General features: G+C 36.7%; 1 protein-coding gene across 1 annotated transcript in view; it reads right to left on the bottom strand.

Annotated features, from left to right (window-relative positions):
• LOC150104725 (nucleoside diphosphate kinase-like) overlaps positions 1-22,976 on the bottom strand; it is a 55,989-nt gene that overhangs the window by 22,449 nt on the left and 10,564 nt on the right. The window contains exons 2-3 of the mRNA XM_090395905.1: positions 13,579-13,680; positions 4,144-4,256 (exon numbers count right to left, since the gene is read on the bottom strand). Coding sequence (XP_090252031.1) covers positions 4,144-4,256; positions 13,579-13,680 — 215 coding nt within the window. The remainder of the gene's footprint in view (positions 1-4,143; positions 4,257-13,578; positions 13,681-22,976) is intronic.

Genomic DNA, 22,976 nt, shown 5'->3' with positions numbered 1-22,976 from the left:
GAAAATAGGCAGAATCATTGAAAATGTCAACTGTGTTGTGTTGTGAATGGAGAACCTGTGGAACAAGTAAAACATTTCAGCTACTAAGGCATGATTTTTACTGAAGATGGTAAATTAAATATAGAAATAGACAACAGAATCAGCAAAGCTGGTATGGTGGGAAGTCTATTGAATAAATTGATATATGTAATAAGAGAGAAATTAGTCAGAACACTAAATTAGCTGTATACAAGACAGTGTTCAAACCAGTTTTAACTTATGGATCTGATAACTGGGTCAGAAGTAAAACACTTGACCAAAGACTAGAGGCCGCAGATATGAGAGTCCTGAGAAAGATTATAGGCGTGAACAGATGGCATCAATGGCAATATCATATTAAAAATGAGGATATTAGGAAAGAACTTGACATTGTCAGCATCCAGGAATGCGTTTGCAGAGCTAATCTCAAGTGGTATGCTCACTTAAATAGAATGGGAGAGGAAAGATTAGCAAAACAAGTGTTCTCTACCAGGTTGGCAGGAAAACGACCCAGAGGAAGACCAAATTATAGGTGGATTGATATGGTACAAAGTGCCTTAGACGATAGAAATATAAGATCTGATAATATTGGAGTCTTGACAAGTAACAGACTGATTTGGAGGAAATTGTAGATAAGAAGTTAGTAATGATGTAATTTTTTCATGTAGTGCTGTCATATCCTGTACACCCCTTGAGGGTACATGGCAGAAATTTGATGATGATAAAATGACACCAAAAACACAGAAGAAATGTTATACTAGTTAGTACATCTGCTTCTAATAGCCAGGTAATAATTACAATATGATGTCCCAATATATGAACCAAAACAACTATATAGTTATATATAGTTGTCGTTTATATAGTCCGATATATACTAACAAGAACAGAAGTAGTGAACAAATGCGTTCTCCACTAAATACAATATTGAAGAGGATGTTGAAATTAATTTACCCTCTGAAACTGCTAATTTAAAGCAGATTACTGGGCAGACAAGGGGATTTACAGAAAGTTGAGTGGCATTTAGAGAAACAGAGAGAGAGAGAATAAGAAAGTTCAGCAGCAAAGTGGAAAACAACAAAGCATGGAATCAAGTAAGTTAGTATGTAATAACGAAAATCAGGTAACTAAAGTTGATTGTAAAAAGAAGGATTTTATTTGGTATGCAGACTATCATAAAATCACGATATCAAGTCATAGCATTTTCCCAGAGCAAAAATTAAAAATTTAACACAAACAATTGAAAAACAGAAAAGAAAAGTGAAAGAGGTAATTCTGATAGGTAAGAATGACTTAACTAGTGATAAATTTTGGTATGATAGAGGATATAAAAATGTTGGAAGAATCAAGAATGAATAGTGAGAAAGTAAAAATTGTTAGCATATTACCTTGATATGATGGAAATGAATTACAAAGAACTATGATGTCAAACCATTCGATGTGTAGAAGGAATGGATGCAAGTTTTTGGATGCGTGGAGAAAGATTGAGACAAGAATGGATTTGTATAAGAGAGGCAGCATCAGGAGTCTTGAAAAATTATTAACCAATGCCAATGGAGTCAGAGAAAGTGAATTATGATGGGAGGAATCGTGAGAATGTGTGTGTGTGTAAAAGCAGCAATGTTAGGCAACTGTGTTAATGATGAGAAAGAGAAGAATCTGTGTTTGTCTGGTTCAGACTTCATAAATATGTCTATTTATTAACCAATGCCAATGGAGTCAGGGAAAGTGAATTATGATGGGAGGAATAGTGAGAATGTGTGTAAAAGCAACAATGTTAGGTAACTGTGCTAATGATGAGAAAGAGAAGAATCTGTGTTTGTCTGGTTCAGACTTCATAAATATGTCTGCAAAAGTAAGGAACTAGATAAGAAACAGATATCTGCAAGTTGTAACTTATGTCTGTACATGAAGAATGCTAGGAATATTAGAAACAAAGGAGAAGTTTGTTGTTTTGGTTAATATATTGGGACCTCATATTGTATTACCTGGCTATCAGAAGCAGACATACTAACTGGTATTAAGTGCAAAGGGTATAATATTTTTAGATAGGAGAGGAGGGTGCTGCTAATGATATCAGATGACTTGAATCCAGTTAGAGTTGAGACCTACAACTGCAATACTAGTAACAGTTTTTGATGTGGCAGTGAGTGAAGTCATGCATCTGTTGGATAGTTTAATGGATATGCTCTAATGAAAATAGCTGAATTTTTATGAGGACATTTCAAGATACAAAAATTTTATTGTTTTCCTTGGCAAGTTGAGAGAGAGATGAAAGAAAGATGCTTTTTTCCCTAAATTAATGATGACAAATGCTATAATGAAATTTCTCTGGTCACTACGAATTTACTTCAGTAGGTATTACTGCAATAAATTCTATATGAAACTTGTTAGGCTTTTATTTGTAAATGTAGCGAATTTCAATTTAAAAAAAAAAAAAAACCCTGATTACTCGATTTTACACCAGATAATCAGCAAATTTAAATTAACTTGGATTGTCCTATAGATGTTTATTCTCTATAAAATAAGTGGCCTGATAAAAAAGTAACATTGTTCACGTGGACTTTCATTAGCCCTTCTCTCCATCACTAGGACTGTTCCATCCTCAGAGGTTATTTAAACTGTGATCCCTCTCCCATGCCTCGACTGCAGTCTGACATTGGCTGAATGGAAAAGCATTCACAGGGTCTTGTTGAGAACAAAGTTGAAAAGAATTGTGTACCACATTATAACTAGCTCCCAACCTGCTATGCCTTTGATATTCGTAATATACACCATTACCTTGTTATCAAATTAACTTACTGGGAGTGCAAGTGATGCTTTTTCACACACTGAGTCTTGATTTTGTGTGTTTGGATTGCTAAAGTATACCACTCTCCAGTGTTTGTAACAATTTGATGAGTAATCTGAGAACTGGAAAGCAATTCTCTACAGATTTTGATGATGTGAAGCTTTTTGACTATGCACAGACTCAAAATTATCAACTTAGTTGAATGTGGTCTCACTGGCTGACAGTTTGATACATAGCAGTTCTTTAAAAGTGATGTCAATAGCCATAAGCTTCTTTTACAGACAATGAGATTTGTGCTTCATAGCACTGTGGCTTTAGTTACAGCACACCCAAATTATATGATTTTGACCATTCAGGCATGAATAGAACATGAATTTTGGTATAAAAGAACAGCTTATGATAAAATACTAAACATTTTGAGTCACCATTTTGCAAATTTCTTCGCTTGGTTATACTATAAAAATTAAAGATGCCAAGAAATTACATACTTGGTTTCATCCTTTATTTAAGCAAACAAAGTTTGCATATGAAGTAACTTCACAACTTGTAATAGAGGCTAATGACTTCACATCAATAATGCAATGTATTAAAGGGCACTACCTAGAAGTGACACCAAGGTTGAAGTAATGCAGAAGTCATTTCCATATACAAGTAGTAAAAAGATGTCACACCTTATTACTAAAACACTCCGGATTACAGAGATGTGAAAGTTTTTCACTTGGTTATACTATAAATTAAACATACCAAGAAATTATATTCTTTGGTTTCATGATTGATCCAAGTGTAAATTACTTCAGATGCAAACAAAGTTTGCACATGAAGTAATTTTGACTACTTGTATATGGAAATATGACCCGTGCATTACTTCAAACCTTGGTATCACTTCTGGGACTGACTCCCACTGCTGAGACCTCAATAAAGGTCAAAACCAGTCTGGGTAGTGGCCCTCCCATAATGCATATCATTATACATGTCCATCACATCACAGGATACACAGCAGTTGATGTGAAGTCATTAGCCTCTATATATAAGCAGCCCTGTCATGAAGTTACATCATGTACAAACTTTACTTATACTTGGATAAAGGATGATATCAGGAATATAATTTCTTGGGTAACCACTGTCCATATGAAACTACATCATAAAAAAAACAATACTGTGAAAATACTGCACATTGCCTAGAGAATTTATTTTCATTTTTGGTGAAATATGGTAATACAAAATTCATTAGGCCTTTATGTTGGCAACCTCTTGATTTATAAATTTGTAGCTTATATCTAAATTAATATTTCATAGTCACTTCATTCAGCTACAGATTTTATTATAATGAAACTCACCTGCCAACTTGAACACAGAGATCACCTCTTATAGTTCCTGGTTTAGATTCCATTGGATTTGTAGCACCAATCAAATCTCTAGCAGTCTGTACAACGTTAAGACCTTCCCAAACCTGAAACAAAGTTAAAACTTCCCAAATTAGTAATTTCAATAATTCCTGTACATGAATGTCTACATATCCAATATATGTGGAGACAAAAAAAGGTTGTGTATTTTTTTATGCAACTTCTGTCCACAAAAATTTTTTTAAGCCTACAGTATACATTAGTAAGGCAATTTTTTTTCAACTTCTTTATGTATTTTTATATACGCATTAAATGCCTACCTGCTCTTGAAACCAAACAACTAGTTCAGCAACTTCACAGCAACAATAAGCATGGCAGTGGTCTTTGCACAGCAGAGCACATGTTATCTGCTTCGATTTGTAGTATCTCCAACAAGAAGTGGACACTATTTGATGCATCAAACTACAGAATGGCTTCACCTCAAGGAATTTACATGCATCCTGGACATTTAACAAGCCTATCTTCAAGAACCTTGAACCTGTACAATGTGTCCCTGTACATACATCATAGGCATCTCTGAGGCAATAGCAAAGATCCTAAAAAGACATGGCTTAGTCTCAACATTCTTGGCTATTGATAAAATCTGGATACCATCCATAAAAGATAAACAGAAACCCACCCAGTGGTCATCATCATCATCAAATTCCTGCCATTTACCATCAAAGGGTGTACAGGATATGATAGTACTACATGAAAAAAATTACATCATTATTAATTTCCTATCTACAATTTTCCTCCAAATCAGTATGTTACTTGTCAACATTCCAACATTATCAGATCTTATATTTCTATCGTCTAAAGCACTTTGTACCGTATCAATCCACTTATATCTTGGTCTTCCTCTGGGTTGTTTTGCTGCCAACCTGGCAGAGAACACTTATATTACTAATCTTTCTTCGCCCATTCTGTTTAAGTGACCATACAACCTGAGATTATCTCTGCTAACGCATTCCTGGATGCTGACAATGTCAAGTTCTTTCCTAATATCCTCGTTTTTAATATGATACTGCCATTGATGCCATCTGTTCACACCTATAATCTTTCTCAGGACTCATATCTGTGGTCTCTAGTCTTTGGTCAAGTGTTTTACATCTGACCCAGCTCTCAGATCCATAAGTTAAAACTGGTTTGAACACTGTCTTGTATACAGCTAATTTAGTGTTCCGACTAATTTCTCTCTTATTCCATATGAATTTATTCAATAGACTTCCCACCATACCAGCTTTGCTGATTCTGTTGTCTATTTCTATATTTAATTTACCATCTTCAGTAAAAATCGTGCCTAAATAGCCGAAAGGTTTTACTTGTTCCACAGGTTCTCCATTCACAACACAGTTGACATTTTCAATGATTCTGCCTATTTTCATTGTCTTTGTCTTTTTATTGCTGACCTTCATACCATATCTATTACAACAGCTATTCAATTTAGTCAGAGAATCTTGCAGACTTGTAGCGGATTTATTTAGAAGTATAACATCATCCGCATAAAGCAAAGAGCTAACATTAACATCTCCAATTTTGATATCGTGTTTAATACTACTTTCCTTCATAATGTGATCCATATAGATAATGAATAACAGAGTAGATAATGTACATCCTTGTCTCACACCAGATTTAACATTAAACCATCTTCCTGTAGTTCCTTCAATTCTAACTGCTGACTTACAACTCAAATAAAGACTAAGTATTGCTTGATATAATGCCCCATTCACACCATATAACTGCAGCGTATTATATAGCTTCTCTCTTGGCACCTTGTCATATGCCTTTTCCAGATCGACAAAACTTAAATACAGGTCTTTGTTATATTCCCATGCTTTCTCGACTATTTGTCGTAAAGTGAAGATCTGATCCTGACCGCCTCTATTTGGCCTGAATCCAGCTTGTTCTTCACCCAGCTTTTCTTCCACAATTCTTCTCAACCATTTCTCAAGTATATTTGCAATAGATCTTGCCAGGAACACTCAGTAGGGAAATACCTCTGTAATTCTCACATGCAGTTTTATTTCCCTTTTTATATATGGGTGCTATGAGAGCTCTACTCCAATCATCGGGAATTTGTCCCTCTGTCCAGGCTTTCTGAACTATGCAGTGCAGCCACTGTAAGACTCTCATGCTACCATACTTCAGCATTTCTGGTCGAATATCATCTACTCCTGCTGCCTTTCAACATTTTAAGCCTTTGATGGCTTTTTCTACTTCAAGTATGGATGTGTATTCCTGACTGCATGCCTGGTCAGTGTTTTTTACCACTGTGCTGTCATCACTGCTTGTTTCATTTAGCAGTTTTTCAAAGTAATTACTCCATACTTCAAGGATATCTTTTTCTCCAGTTTTCATGTCACCTTTATCATCTCTAATTCCTTTTATAATGCTCTTTCCTCCATTCTTAAGCTTCTTCAACAACCTCCAGAATATTTTGTCACCTTCTTGATATTTATTTTCTATATTCTTGCCAAAGTCCTCCCATGACTTTTGTTTAGCTAGTTTTACACAATGTTTAGCATTCTTGCATTTGTCTTTATATTTTCTAAGAGCACAAGCTGACTTATTTGACAGGAACTTTTGGTATGCTTTCTTCTTTTCCTTCACTGCCTCTTTAACTTCCTGTGTCCACCAGGGAGTTCTGATTTTTTTATCCTTACAGACAACCTCACCACATGCATCTCTGGCAGAATCAATCAATGTTTCCTTCAGAGTTTGCCAATGAATCTCCAAGGTTTGATTCCTGTTCTCAAACTCTTTCATTTTTTCTTCAATAATTTTTGTGTATTTTAGTCTACAGCTCACATCTGAGAGTTGCTCAACTTTTATTCGCTTTAAAACTTTCTTACATGTTATTCTTTTCAATATGAAATTCAATTTTATCCTGCTCAAGACTAAATAGAGATCACTTCCAATTTCAAATCCTCTGTATACTCTGGTGTCCTGCACCAGGGAGAAAACATCACTATCAACAATAACATAGTCAATGAGACTTTTCTTATTCCTAGCCTCTTCTCTCCATGTGAATTTGTGCACATTTTCATGTTGGAACATGGTGTTAGTAATAACCAGTCCATGTCCTGAGCAGAAATCTCACAGATATTTGCCATTATTATTCGCTTTGCTCTTTTCTCCAAATTTTCCCAAAATATTTTTGTATGTCTCGCAATCATTTCCTACTCTGCTATTTAGATCCCCAACAAGGACCAACTTTTCATTTTTCATTGTGTCAGTTGCTTTTTCTAAAGCCTCAAAAAATTCCTCCATTTCTATCTTAGTAGAACCTTCTGTGGGACCATAGGCACAAATAAGTCTCATTGTCCAGTTCCCCATTCTCATATTTGCCCACATTACTCTACTTGAGACTGACTGCCATTCAAGAAGATTAGCCTTGTATTTTGTGTTGAATACTATGGCTATTCCTTCTTTTCCTTGATTGTCATTGCCTGAATATAACATTTTGTATTTATTGCTCAGAAAGATCTCACCAGTTTTGGTCTTTTTTGTTTTAGTCACCCCTATTATGTTGATCTGGTACTTATCTAATTCCTCAGCTAGCTCCATTTCTTTGCCATTCAGGCTTCTTAATGTTGATTGTACCGATCTTTAACTCTGGTGATGTTGAATTGGGGTTTATTTTCAGATTTGTTCCAGTAGCTGACTTTTCGCTGTTCGTCCCAGTGGTGTGTTGGTAAATTTTTAACAACCAGCTCGCTTTATAAAAAATTTGATTCTTCACAAAGTTCTATTGTATCTTCAGATGTCTTTGTTACTGCTTCTTCAAATTATGTCCTTTTAATGTTTAAGAAGTTTCGTTCCATTTCATTTTTTCAACTAACGGCTATCCACTTTTTTGACCACAAAACTCTAACCCTGATTAAAATTATATTAATTATTAAAAAAAAAAAAAAAAGAAAAAACCAAAATAAAAACATATATTAAAGAAAATTTTCCGATATTGCCTGCAACTTACCTATTATCAAATGAAATCCTGAACAAAAAAATGTAACACTAATATTACCACTCGTAGTCGATCAAATGACCAAAGACTGTAGCCGTCATGACGAATTTTTGTATTTATCGATAGTGCAACAACGTTGCATTTCCAAGAACTTAATGTAGCAAGTTCTTGGAAATTCGTTGAAAAATAAGGCATTATTGTTTATTCAAGTTCAGGAGTTTTGATAATTTGTTTGTGTTTTAATGAATACAGACATTGTTTAGTAAATAAAATCATTTCCAAATTCCCATTTGTAAATTGAGTTTGTGAATTCTCCTTTATGCATTTATTTTTGATAATAATATATGTAATTGTTTATTATACAATTTCAAAATATTTACGAGAAAAAGTATATACCACCATTCATCATCTATCTTTTCATAAAGAATTTTAACAACCAGCTCGCCAGACTTAAAAACATTAACAACTGGCTCATGCAAGCCAGTTCCAACACACCACTGTCCCCACCCCCCTTCCTGGTGTTTAGCAGGTTCAGTGCAATTGCCTCACTCATACTTTGGACAAACAGGATGTTTGGTCGAAAAACAACTACAAGAATATTATCTTGTATCAACAATAATAAACCTGACTTAACATAGCATGGAGTGAACACTGACCACAATATCCTCTGGTCCAGTATTTGCCTTTTACACCAGTTTAAGTTTGAGTGATTATTTAAAGAGTGCTAAAGCACTTTCACTGCCCACACTTAAATCAGAATTATACTCCCATTACCAAGACATGGGAATCTCATCCTCAAATGGCAAACAGTGTCATTCTCCCTCCCACACTAAATGCCATGACATTCAATCATGTTATTCATCTTAATTTATTATATTTCAAGTTAATTATTTTAATTGCAATCTTCTTTGTAACCATCCATATGGTGGCAATCCAGCATGTAGCTCAGCTCTATAAAAAGGATTAATATTCTTTGTTCTAGCTTCACATTGTGATTTTGCTGATACACTGATGGCCTGTTAGACCTGCGCTAATGTTTTGCGAGTTAGAAGTCAAACAACTTGGAAATCCTTTCTAACACCGTGATCTCGCAATGATGAAATCATCTACCATCTAGATGCTCACAGTTAGGATAAGTGGTGGTGCTATCTAGTACAGAATTAAACTTATCTATTTTAATAGTGCATTCCTTAATAATGTGGTCCACAGAAATTAAAAGTAACAGTGGAAACATTATATACAATACATCATGAAAATTATGGAAACAACTACCATGTTAGAGTAAAAATTTAGTTTAATATAAACCAAAATAAACACTCGATGTTTTGACCTTCACATTAAGGTCATCATCTGAAGTATACACGTATATACAAAGAAGCAAGCTACACTACAATCTACATGGCATGCTAAAGTTACTCACCAACCGTTAAACCTATTGGCCTGACCTCTGATGAGGGAAAAAAAACCTTACTACATCAAAGCTAGAGTCCTATTATTATTATCTATTAGATTACAAAATTACTGGAGAGCAACATGTTTACAAAAAGGAAAAAAATTAATAAATAATAAATAAAAAAATTACTTATATAAGTATACATATAAATTACAACCAACTGGTATGGATAATTACTCTATACTATAAAATGATAAGCTGAAATTGGAAACGGATGGGCAGTAACATTTCTGTGTTAACATTTTTGTCTAGTTATTTGAAACATTTTGAAACTCAGGGACTACCCTGAGCGTCGAATCTTCAAAATTCGAGTCATCAGAATTCAAGGAGAACCAGTATACCAGTCCGGAACACAGGAGGGGGTTACCATAGATGTCAGGGGACAGAGCCCCCCCCCCCAGTTAGCCAATAAAAGTTGAAAAGTGCTTAGAGTCCTATAGTCAGGGATGAAAACTAAGTGAGTTGAAGGTGTGGCATCCAAATTCTTGGGATTTTTATGCCACCATTACTGTTAACAAGCTATAACAACTATAAAGGGCAGGCCAGGTGAGTGATTGCCATGGTGAGAAAGCCAAAATCGGATGAAAAGTTAGCTGAACAGGCCAAAAGAAATCCATTTTATTGCTACAAAGTAAACAACAAAAGATCATGGAAGAATAACCATCCTTATTTCAAATATAGTATTTCATTTCCACAGTTCATGTTTCTGGCTCTTTCTGCTTCAAGTTGATATGTACTTGCTTTATAGTTCTCCAGTCTGGGCATCACTCTTCTCACAATATTTGATCTACAGTATCTTTTTATGGATTAAAGTATTATTCATTCATTAAAAGCCTCCGTAGCTTAGTCTTGGAAATATCTAATGACTTACATTACTTCTCATCATCATCAAATTCCTGACCTGTACCCTAAAGGGGTGTACAGGATATGATAGTACTACATGAAAAATTTACATCATTACTAACTTCCTATCTACAATTTTCCTCCAAATCAGTCTATTACTTGTCAAGACTCCAATATTATCATTATCAGATTTTATATTTCTACCGTCGAAGGCACATTGTACTGTATCAATCTACCTATATCATGGTCTTCCTGTGGGTCGTTTTCCTGCCAACCTGGCAGAGAACACTTGTTTTCCTAATCTTTCCTCGCCCATTCTGTTTAAGTGACCATACCACGTGAGAGTAGCTCTGCTAATGCATTCCTGGATGCCGCCACTGTCAAGTTCTTTCCTAATATCCTCGTTTTTAATATGATACTGCCATTGATGCCATCTGTTCATGCCTCTAATCTTTCTCAGGACTCTCATATCTGTGGTCTCTAGTCATTGGTCAAGTGTTTTACTTCTGACCCAGCTCTCAGATCCATAAGTTAAAACTGGTTTGAACACCGTCTTGTATACAGCTAATTTATTGTTCTGACTAATTTCTCTCTTATTCCATATGAATTTATTCAACTGACTTCCTACCATACCAGCTTCGTTGATTCTGTTGTCTATTTCCATATTTAATTTGCCATCTTCACTAAAAATCTTGCCTAAGTAGCTGAAATGTTTTACTTGTTCCACAGGTTGTCTGTTCACAACGCAGCAGACATTTTCAACGATTCTACCTATTTTCATTGTTTTTATTACTGACCTTTATACCATATCTATTATAACAGTTATTCAATTCAGTCAGGAAATCTTGCAAACTTGTTGTGGATTTATTTAGAAGTATAACATCGTCCGCATAAAACAAAGAGCTGACATCAACACCTCCAATTCTGATATCATGTCTAATATAACTTTCCTTCATAATGTGATCCATATAGATAACGAATAACAGAGGGGATAATGTACATCCTTGTCTCACACCAGATTTAACATTAAACCATCTTCCTGTACTTCCTTCAATTCAAACTGCTGACTTAACTCAAATAAAGACTAAGCATTGCTGGATATAATGCCCCAGTGACACTATATAACTGTAGCGTCTTGAATAGTATCTCTCTTGGCACCTTGTCATATGCATTTTCCAAATCGACGAAACTTAAATACAGATTTCTGTTATATTCCCATGCTTTCTCAACTATTTGTCATAAAGTGAAGATCTGATCCTGACAGCCTCTATTTGGCCTGAATCTATCTTGTTCTTCACCAAGCTTTTCTTCCACAATTCTTCAACCGTTTCTCAAGTATACTTGCATAAATCTTGCAAGGAATGCTCAGTAGGGAAATACCTCTGTAATTCTCACATGCAGTTTTATTTTCCTTTTATATATATATGGGTACTATGAGAGCTCTACTCCAATCATTGCGGTCCAGGCTTTGTGAACTATGCAGTGCAGCCACTGTAATACTATACCACCATACTTCCGCATTTCTGGTCAAATATCATCTACTCCTGCTGCCTTTCCACATTTCAAGCCTTTGATGGCTTTTTCTACTTCATGCCTGTTGCGTGTTTTTTTACCACTGTGCTTTCACTGCTTGTTTCATTTAGCAATTTTTCAAAGTAATTACTCCATACTTCAAGGATATCTTTTTCTCCTGTTTTCATGTCACCTTTATCATCTCTGACTCCTTTTACAGCACTCTTCCTCCATTCCTAAGCTTCTTCAACAACCTCCAGAATATCTTACTGCTTTCTTCATATTTATTTTCTACGTTCTTGCCAAAGTCCTCCCATGACTTTTGTTTAGCTACTTTTACACAGTGTTTCGCTTTCTTACATTTGTCTCTATATTCTCTAAGAGCAAAAGCTAACTTATTTGCCAAGAGCTTTTGATATGATTTCTTCTTTTCCTTCGCTACCTCTTTAACTTCCTGTAACTACCATGGAGTCCTGATTTTTCTATCCTTGCAGACAACCTCACCACATGCCTCTCTGGCTGAATCAATCAGGGTTTTCTTCGAGGCTTGGTTCCTGTTCTCAAACACTTTAATTTTTTCTTCAATAATCTTTGTGTATGTTAGTCTACAGTTCACATCTGAGAGCTGCTCAACTTTTATTCACTTTAAAACTTTCTTACATGTTATTCTTTTCAATTGAAATTCAATTTTATCCTGCTCAAGACTAAATAGTGATCGCTTCCAATTTCAAATCCTCTGTACACTCTGGTGTCCTGCACCACGGAGAAAACATCACTATCAATAATAACACAGTCAAGACTTTTCTTATTCCTTGCCTCTTCTCCCCATGTGAATTTGTGCACATTTTTATGTTGGAACATGGTGTTAGTAATAACCAGTCCATGTCCTGAGCAGAAATCCAAGAGGTATTTGCCATTATTAGCTTTGCTCTTTTCTCCAAATTTTCCCAAAATATTTTTTTTGGATGTCTGACAATCATTTCCTACTCTGCTATTCAGATCCCCAACAAGGAACAACTTTTCCTTTTTCATTGTGGGCCTTGTTTAACCGGACAACACCACAGCCGGCAATGAAATTTTGTCATGTTGTACCATCATTTTTTATTTTGGTTTAACCAATAAGAATACAATTGGTCGGCTAAATCCCAACTTGCCTTACATTACTTTTCATTTGCCAGTTTTCTGCTTCCAAACATACAGCAGATGTCAGTTCTCCCCTTGCTAACTCAGACCATAAATTTCAGAGAAATTTCTTTTCTGGAGAAAAATTTACAACCAACCGGTAAATCTTACGGTCTTCAGCAGTAGAAATGTGTTAAAAATGGGTTGACCTTTGATTTCTACTTTCCTTCCTAAGGATTACAGTTTGCATTCTAATCCAAATAAATGCAGTAATGAAATAATTCTTGCTGGAATAAAGGCTTTCAAAACCCATCCACTATCCAAACTTTTATTCTAAATACAGGTATGCACCGCAAGCCAAATAATATATAAAATATATATAAAAACACAGCCTTAACCATGTACACTAACACTTTAGCAAAAATTTCAAGTATTACAATTTGTCAACTTAAAGTTATTTATAAATATGAGAATCTGATTAGTAAGCACTTACCATGGCAACAACTGGTCCCATTTTCATATAATTTACAAGGCCACTAAAAAATGGACGTCCTGATAATTCAGCATAATGCTCCTTCAATAATTCTTCACTAGCCTAGAATAATGAAAAATTCATTATTTCACATTCAGAGGAATGCACCAATATATTATTATTACGGGCAACTCATCGAGGGAGGCCCTAAACATCATGTCAAGAACTATTCAACATTAGCACAGTATCTATCATACTTTGCTTTGAACTCATTCAGTCATGGCACCTAAAACAGACTCTAGCAGCTTCCACTCATTCACCACTCTCCAAGTAAAAAAAAACCCAGCTCTAATACCTTTGCTCAGTTTCCATAGATGGCCCCTAGTTCTTCCACTAGACCTATTCTGAAAAATTTCCTCTGAATTAATCTTGTAAAAGCCCCTCAATAATTCGAATGTTCCAATCATATCACCCCTTTTCTGCATATTAGCCAATTTCTGTAACCCACAGATCTTCAACCTATTCTCGCAAGGTTCATTACATAGAACAGCTACCATCTTGGTCACTCATCTCTGGATCCTCTCCATCAAGAAACCCTGGCACCCAGATCTGAGCACAGTAGTCAAAATAGGATCTTATCAAGGCTCGATAAACAGGAACAAAAACATGCTTGTCTCTGCTCGTGAAAGTATTCTTCAGTAACCAAGTGATCTGATGAAATGATTTAGCCACTTTTGCTATGTGCCCCCTAAACTTCAACTCCCTATCCATTAATACTCCCAAATCTCTGCCTTCGTCTATTTTCTGGAGTACAGTTCCACCAATGCGGTATACTGCTGATAATCTTTTCACCCCAAAATGCATAACCTTACACTTTGCCACATTAAACTGACTTCCATTTCCCTGTCTGTCAATCTACCCAAATCATCCTGCAAAATTTTGATATCTGTATTAACTACTGCTCTACCCAACTTTTTGCATCATTGGCAAATTACTGAACAGTTTCTCTCAGAGCTTTTCCTATATGGTTAATGAACAAATTAAACAGCAGCAGTCCAGGAACAGAACCCTGCAGCATGCCACTAGTCACAGGCCTTCTTTTGGACTCTATTTCTGAATAAACTACTCTCTGATCTCTTTCCATCAACCACTTGCCTATCCACCTCACAACCCTATGTCCATCCCCATGTGCTGCAGTTTACTGATTAGAATTCCATGGTAAACCCATTACCCTTATCCAGTTCAGCCGTTGCTGTATTATAAAACACGAGCAAGTTACTGAGGAATGACCTGCCCTTCACAAAATCAGGCTGTTCCTCCACTCCCATACACTATCCCATTTCCATCTACCCATTCCTTTATTTCGTTTGACTAATTTCTCAATATGTTGACAAATACTCATGATATGCTGATCAGTCAGTAATTTGCAACAGCAGTCTTGGAGCCTACTTTATGCAATGGAACTATTTTCCCCTCTTTCTACCCCCTTGGGACTAACCCAGAACAGAGACTTAAAATAAACAATATGGCCAAGGGCACTGACAATTCCTTTGCCGCTTCACGTAAAACACGAGCTGGTGTACCATCCAATCCCAAATGTATTCACATTAAGGTTCTGTAATATACCATTCACCTCAATTCCTGTATAAGCCATTGGTTCCATCATTCCTTCAATAGCACTACCTGGATGATACACTCTTGCAAAGTGTTCGCTTAGAAATTCTTCCTACCATCAACATTCCTTAAAATCATCTGCCGTATACATTTTTTCTTTTACTTGCAGTATATCAAAAGAACACTTTGGGATTCTTTTTGGCATGTGTTGCTAATTTCCTTTCATAATCTGCTTTTGCTTTTCTTACCACATTAGTTACCTTCTGGCCTGTGCTTTGTACTGTTTGTGTCCCTGCAGGTTACCTTTCTCCTTAAATTCCCTGCAGAATCTTTCGTTTTTTTTTTTTTTTTTTTTTTTTTTGCATCTCAAGCTTAATGGTGTTATCATCCTTTAACTCCCACTTTATTTACTCTAGGTATGCAGTCAGTCATTACCTCCCTCAAACGCTCTTTACTACTTCCCATAAACTATCGACATCAAGCCCTTCCAGTTTTACATGCCATGGCACTGATCCAAGCAATCTCTAAACTTGTCATACTTACCATTGCAGTAATTCCACATATACCCTGTCTTAATTGAAAATTCCACACATTTAGTCACATCCCAGGTCAAGAACTTATGATCACTCTCACCAATTGGTGGCAACGTGGCCATATTCGTTATAGACAAATTCTCAGATGCAATTACTAGATCGAGTACTCTCGAACCCCTAGTACATAGATGGCTAACCTATGGCACGTGTGCCAGAGGTGGCGCGTCAGTGATTTTCAGGTGATATTCTTTTATACACTTTTAAATTATTCAGCCTTTTTTCTTTTTAATTGTTACAATATGTACAAGTTAAGTTTTGTTTTACACAACAGAGCACCTATGAAGACGTGCATATGATTGGTGTGGTATTAACAAAAGATCACGCAACCCAAAGACAAAGGCAATTGTTCAGTTGAAATGCTAATCCTCTTCAACCGAATTCTATAACATCTGAAACTGTCATAACAACATTCACTATATATTTCTTAGTTTTAACACATTCACAAAGGGATGTCGTTTCAACAGGAATTTCTCATTACCAGCAGGCTCAACTGATGCAAAGTTTCAACCCTTGGTTGAATTTTATTGCTGCTTATTTGGGCTGGCAGACGAACTCACACACACATTATATGGCATGTTTCAATTTGGGAGAATTTTATTTGAAATTAGCCTTTGTGATCTCTCATAATAACATTGAGAATTTCAAATGCAATAAAACAAACACTTATTTCATTTTCTTGCATCTGCAGTATAATAATGACTGTTGGAAGGGAGCGAGTTATCGCCTCGACGTGACCATGTCCAAACATTAAATTATATATTTAGTTTAATCCTTTATCCAAGTGTAAGCTAGCAAGGTTTGCGCCTGAAGTATCTTTACGACTTGGGCAACTCGTGGCAAAAGTAAACTGACTTCACATCACTTGCCTTAGTATGTTTGTAACACAATTTTTTTTTTTTAAATGTCTAATATTGAGGGGATAAACTTTTGACATTTTTCAGGAGGTAGATAAAAGCAGGTCACCTTCTTAAAGAAAGAATTCATTTTTGCTTCTTTCAGTTTTGAACAAGATGTAAATTATACTTAATTGCTTATGCTACTTTCCCATGCCTCAGTTGGTTTGAATGTCAGTTCTATTTTTAAAAAACCACCACCCATAATTTTCTTTAAATATGAAACCTTGATCTCCTCTTCCAACATCAGAAATTATGGTCTGTGTCTTCTTGCAAATCATTTCTATTGACATATTTACTACTTGCAAATCACATCTTCTATGTAGATACAGATGAAAGACATGATGCACACTTATTTGCACTTTACAAGTGCAACATCTCATCTTGCACAATGCGACCACATACATTGTTGTCAATATATTTTGTTTAATCCTTTATCTAGAGTTAGACACTAGAGGGCTATATGGTATGTCGTGTTTGTGGATAGCTCCTGAACAGATAAGTGATATTTTGATTAAAAATTGATGAATTTGCATAGTATTATTTACTTTTAGTATTTTAGTGAATCTGGGTGATTTTTGTGTGTTTTTTGAGTATTTTAATAGTAAATTGATAGATACGATTATCTGTGCACGACTCCCATAAAGAGGAATACAAGGATGGCGTCCAGGTCACCATATTTGTCTAAAAATCTTAACTTAAAGGATTTGATTCAGTGTACCATTTGTGAAATGTATGCATTGAGGAGAGCAGTTGGAGTCTGGTTAAACAATGATAGTGGAGTGAATGTGTGCAAAAAGTGTAAAGAATTTGAGGATTTAAAGAGTGCTTCAGATCGTGTGAGTGATATCGCTAATGAAAGTGAGAATCTAGATAACAGTGATATTCGAAGTATGAATGGTGATATATGAGAGGTAGTACCTGATAGCTGTGAGAGTGGCATTGAAAGTGAGAATTAAGGTAAACATACAGAACAATTGAATGAATCATCGGAGAATAAAAATGATGACACTGATGCAACGAGTGAGATCGCTTTATTACGTGGAGCGATACATAGGGCAAATCGGCAGCTGGAGTGTTGGCAAAAATGTTTACCAAGCGTACCGACTAATAATCAGCAAAAGTACGATAGAAAAAATGTGTATGATAGTGAGTGTAAATAAAACGAAAGAGCATGTGTTGTATGGAGATTCCTTAGTAAGAGATGTGTTAGTTGAGAGTTTAACAAAATCGTACCAACCCGGTGCGGGTTGGTATGTTAAGAATGTAAGCGAGTCAATTAGAATGCAAAAGCAGCGGGTGAAAGAATTGATAGTAGTAGCAGGTACAAATGACTCCAAAGGAAACAAAAAGGCTATGAGTGAGGATGTGAAAGAACTGCATGAGGTAGCAACAGAGAAGAGTGAGAGAGTTAGGATGGTGAGTCTGTTGCCATAGTATGACAGTGAAGAGTATAGAAGGAGAGCCATAATTGCTAATGACTGTATGCATGAATTTTCATGAGTGGTGTAGAATGAGTTCAATGAGTGAAAGATTTATATAAAATGGATGGTTTACATTTGAATGGATTTGGTGTACGGAGACTTGAAAAGGTGTTGTCGAATATAGTGGAAGTGAATGTGCAGAATCAGGGAAACTAGAGTTATTGGGGGGGGGGGGGGGGATATGAAGATTTTAGAGAGACAGTGGAGTATGTGAATGTGTGTAATATGCCCAAGCGAGAGTAGGAAAGACCACGAATCAGAAAGGGATATTTTTGGCCTTGGTTGGCACTTCCAGATCACAGGTTATTGGCATTAGTGAAACATGGCTGACAGAAATGACACATCTAGTGGGAATGAATGAGAGGGGGTATGGTGTGTTCAGGAGTGACAGGGGCTATTTGGTGTGGGATTGAAACTAGCAGAACAAAATATACAGTTGGGTGCTGCTATAGACCAGGTGATGGAATAGATGGTGGAGATAGTATGCATATGCAAATAGAAGAAATGAGAGAAAGGAGGGTAATTATTATGGGAGATTTCAACTATAGTAACATTGATTGGAAGTCGGAGAGAACACATCGGAGGAAGGAATTGAATTTTATACAGTTATTAAGGGACAACTATCTGCGACAGCATGTAATGGAAAATACTAGGGGTCAGATAGTGCTTGACCTATAATTGCACCTGAGAATTTGGCTGTAATGAATATGACCACGTTGCCACCAATTGATAAGAGTGATCATAGGGTCTTGACTTGGGAGGTGGCTAAAGGTGTGGAATTTACAATTAAGACAGGGTACATGTGGAATTATCAGGCTGGTAAGTATGACAAGCTTAGATTGATTGGTTCAGTGCCATGGCATGTACAACTGCAAGTGCTAGAAGTTGATAGTGCATGGGGGGTGGTTAAGAAGTGTTTGCATGAAGCAATGGCTGACTGTATACCTAGAATCCGAATAATAAATCAAGTAGGGGTTAAATGGATGAATAACACCATTAAGTTTGACTGCAAAAAAAGAAACAACTATGGAGAGAATTTAAGGAGAAAGGTGACCGACAGGCCAGAAGTGTGTGGTAAGAAAGGCAAAAAAGGATTACAAAAGAACATTGGCCATGCAGGCTAAAGAGAATCCTAAACAGTTTTTTCGATATGTCTCAGGTAAAAGAAAAAATGTATATGGCAGAATGATTTTAAAGAATGCCGATGGTAGGGAGGTAACTGAATCAGTCAAAATAGTTGAATTACTGAGTGAGCACTTTGCAAGAATATATCTTCCAGGTGGTGACATTGAAGAAATAAATGAACCAGTAGATTATACAGGAATTGTGGTGAATGAAGTGGAGGCAAGTAGTCTATTACAAAACCTCAATGTCAATACATCTGTGGGATTGGATGGTATACCAGCTCGTGTTGTACATGAAGCAGCTAAAGAATTGTCAGTACCCTTGACCATTTTGTTTAACTTGAGTCTCGGGTCCGGGTTAGTCCCGAGGGGGTGGAAAGAGGGGAAAATAGTTCCACTGCATAAAGGAGGTTCCAAGACTGCTGTTGTAAATTATTGACCAATTAGCATATCAGGAATCATTGTCAAGGTCTTGGAGAAATTAGTCAAGAGAAGAATACAGGATTGGATAGATGAAATTGAGATACTGCATGGGGGGGGGGGGGACAACATGGTTTTTTGAAGGGTAGATCATGCCTTAGTGACTTGCTCACGTTTTATAACAGTGACGGCTGAACTGGATAAGGGTAATGGATTTACAGTGATTCTACTGGACCTTGCCAAGGCTTTTGACATGATACCACATGGAACTCTAATCAGTAAACTGGAGCAGATGGGGATGGATATAGGGTTGGTGAGATGGATAGGAGGGTGGTTTATTCAGGAGTGGAGTCCAAAAGATGGCTTGTGACTAGTGGTGTGCTGCAGAGTTCTGTTCTTGGACCACTACTTTTCAATTTGTTCATTAACTAAATAGGGAAGGATCTGGGAGGAAGCGTTCACTTGTTTGCTAATGATGCAAAGTTTGGTAGAGCAATTGTGAGTTGCACAGGATGTCAAAATTTTGCAGGATGATTTGGATAGTTTGGAGGACTGGGCTAGGGAAAACGGATGTCAATTTAATGTGTCAAAGTGTAAGGTTATGCATTTTGGAGTGAAAAGATTAGCAGCAGTATATAACATTGGTGGAACCGTACTCCAGGAGATTGATGAGGCCAGGGATTTGGGAGTTGAAGTTTAGGGGGTTACATTGCAAAAATGGCTAAATCAGCTCATCAAATCACTTGGTTGCTGAAAAATACTTTAACAAGCAGAGACAAACAAGTTATTGTTCCTCTATATCAAGCCTTGATAAGACCCATCTAGACTACTGTGCCCAGATATGGGCGCTAGGGTTTTTTCTTGATAGGAAGGAGGCGGAGAGGATCCAGAGATGAGTGACCAAGATGATAGCAGGTCTGTGGAATGAACCTTAAGAGAACAGGTTGAAGATTTGTGGGTTGCAAAAATTGGTTGATAGGCAGAAAAGGGGTGATATGATTGAGACATGCAAATTACTGAAGGGCTTCTATAAGATTAATCCAGAAGATATTTTTGAGAATAGGACTGGTGGTGGGAGGACTAGGGACTATAAATGGAAACTGGGCAAGAATGTGGTTAGCAGAGGTGTTAGAACTAGATTTTTTACTTGGAAAATGGTGAATGAGTGGAATAAGCTGCCAGTCTGTTGTGGGTGCTATTATGACCGTGAATGAGTTCAAGGCGAATGTGTGAATGTCGAATAGTTGTTCTTGACATGATTTTAGGGCCTCCCTTGACTCCTTGGAGTTGCCCGAAATAATAATAATAATAATCTAAGTGTAAGCAGGAATATAACCCAGATTTGACATTTGTCTCCACTGATAGTGAAAATCAGCCTCTACAGACTTTCAGACATATTCTTGAGGTTTTTCCAAATAGCCAGCATCTTTATGCCCAAATTCCAGTGATAACATCATTTCCTAGACCAAGATGGAATTTCCAAAAAGCTGACAGGGAAAACTTCACTGCAGATCTAGACGCACGCCTTAGAAGAATTCCCCCAACTTACAAAGACTATACACGGTTCACTGGAGTAGTTATAGCAGCAGTGGCAAAAATACACCTTCCCCGAGGCTACCGAAAAGAATACGTGCTTGGATGGACCAATATATCAAAATGGGGAAGGCTCCTGGATTTGACAATATTTGTAATGAATTCCTGACGCACTGTGGACCTTATGCAAGATCATGGCTGGGTAAGTTCTTTAACGACATACTTGAAAGTGGCTGCGTTCCTAAAGATTTTAAAAGGACAAAAATCATTGCTGTGTTAAAACCAGGTAAGCCAGCAGACAGAACAGAAAACTATCACCGCATAGCCCTTTTAAATGCAACCTACAAATTATTGGAGAGACTAATATTGAACAGGATCAGTGATAAATTTTTGGAACGTATTCCAATAGAACAAGCAGGGTTCAGAAGAGATCGCAGCTGCACAGATCAAGTTCTCAGCTTAACAACCTACATTGAAGCAGGATTTCAAAGATGCCTGAAGACCACTGCAGTCTTTATTGACTTAACAGCGGCTTACGATACTGTTTGGAGGGAGGGACTCATAAATTTCTTAAGCTCATCCCATGTAAAATATTGGGCCTTCTCCTAAGCAACTTACTGTATGATGGATATTTCAGGGTAGTCACCGGAGGAAGCATCAGTAAACAGAGAGTGCTTAAGAATGGATTACCTCAGGGATCAGTGCTCGCACCACTGCTTTTTAGCCTTTACATCGCAGATATTCCTGAAACAGCCAGCAGGAAGTTTGCTTATGCAGATAATCTAGCTTTGGCAATCAGCGACAAGTCTATCAAAAGAACTGAAGAAATATTGACAAATGATCTGTTGGCTTTATGGCAGTTCTATAAAAAAATGGAGATTAACACCAAATTGTGCTAAAACCAAATGTTCTTGCTTTCACCTCAACAACAGACTTGTAAAATCAAAAACCAGAGACATATGCTGATGGAACACTAATTTCGTTTAATCCAACACCTAAATATCTGGGAATAACTCTGACATATAAACAGCATATGATTAATATTGCTGCTAAAGTTCGCACCAGAAATAACATACAGAAGCTTTGTGGTACTATATGGGGCTCGAGTGCCACAACTCGGTGGTGCACTGCAATGGGTCTAGTTTACAGTGAAGCAGAGTATGGTGCTCCTGTCTCGCTCAATAGTTACCATGTTAAACTAGATACTCAACTTAACTCCACTCTGCGTTTAATAACAGGTTGCATTAGGAGTACACCCTTACAATGGCTCTCCACTTTGAGCCATATTGCTCCTCCGGAAGCCTTGCTAAGTGAATATAAAAGAATTTTAAATAACCAAAATCTCCCAATGCATGAATTTATTCCAGATGCTTTATCTAATAGACTAAAATCCAGAAGACCTACCATAAAAACTTCCTAATCTTCTTAGCCAGAATGACAGTATGGTGAGTAGGTGGGATGTACTGTGGTCCCAAGCATTATCACCTGAAGTTTGTAATCACATAAACATCTTCCAAAAACCATCTGGATTTGACCTGCCCAGGAATATATGGACGACAACTACCAGGATTCACACAGGCCATGGTGTATGTAGAGACTTACTATCAAAGTGGGGTAAGATACAAAATCCCCACTGTCCCTGTGGAGTCAAGACCCAAACCATTCACCATATAGTACAGGAATGCAAGCTGACAGCATATCCAGGTGACTAAGGATATCTTTGACCTATCCCCAGAGGCAATCAACTGGATTATAAAG

This window comes from Typopeltis vanoorti, chromosome 7, assembly GCF_054136105.1.
Source record: "Typopeltis vanoorti isolate ZY-2024b chromosome 7, IOZ_Tvanoo_1.0, whole genome shotgun sequence".
NCBI classification, from domain to species: domain Eukaryota; kingdom Metazoa; phylum Arthropoda; class Arachnida; order Uropygi; family Thelyphonidae; genus Typopeltis; species Typopeltis vanoorti.
Note: the sequence above shows the minus strand (reverse complement) of the source record. Positions and strands in the feature narration are given on the sequence as shown.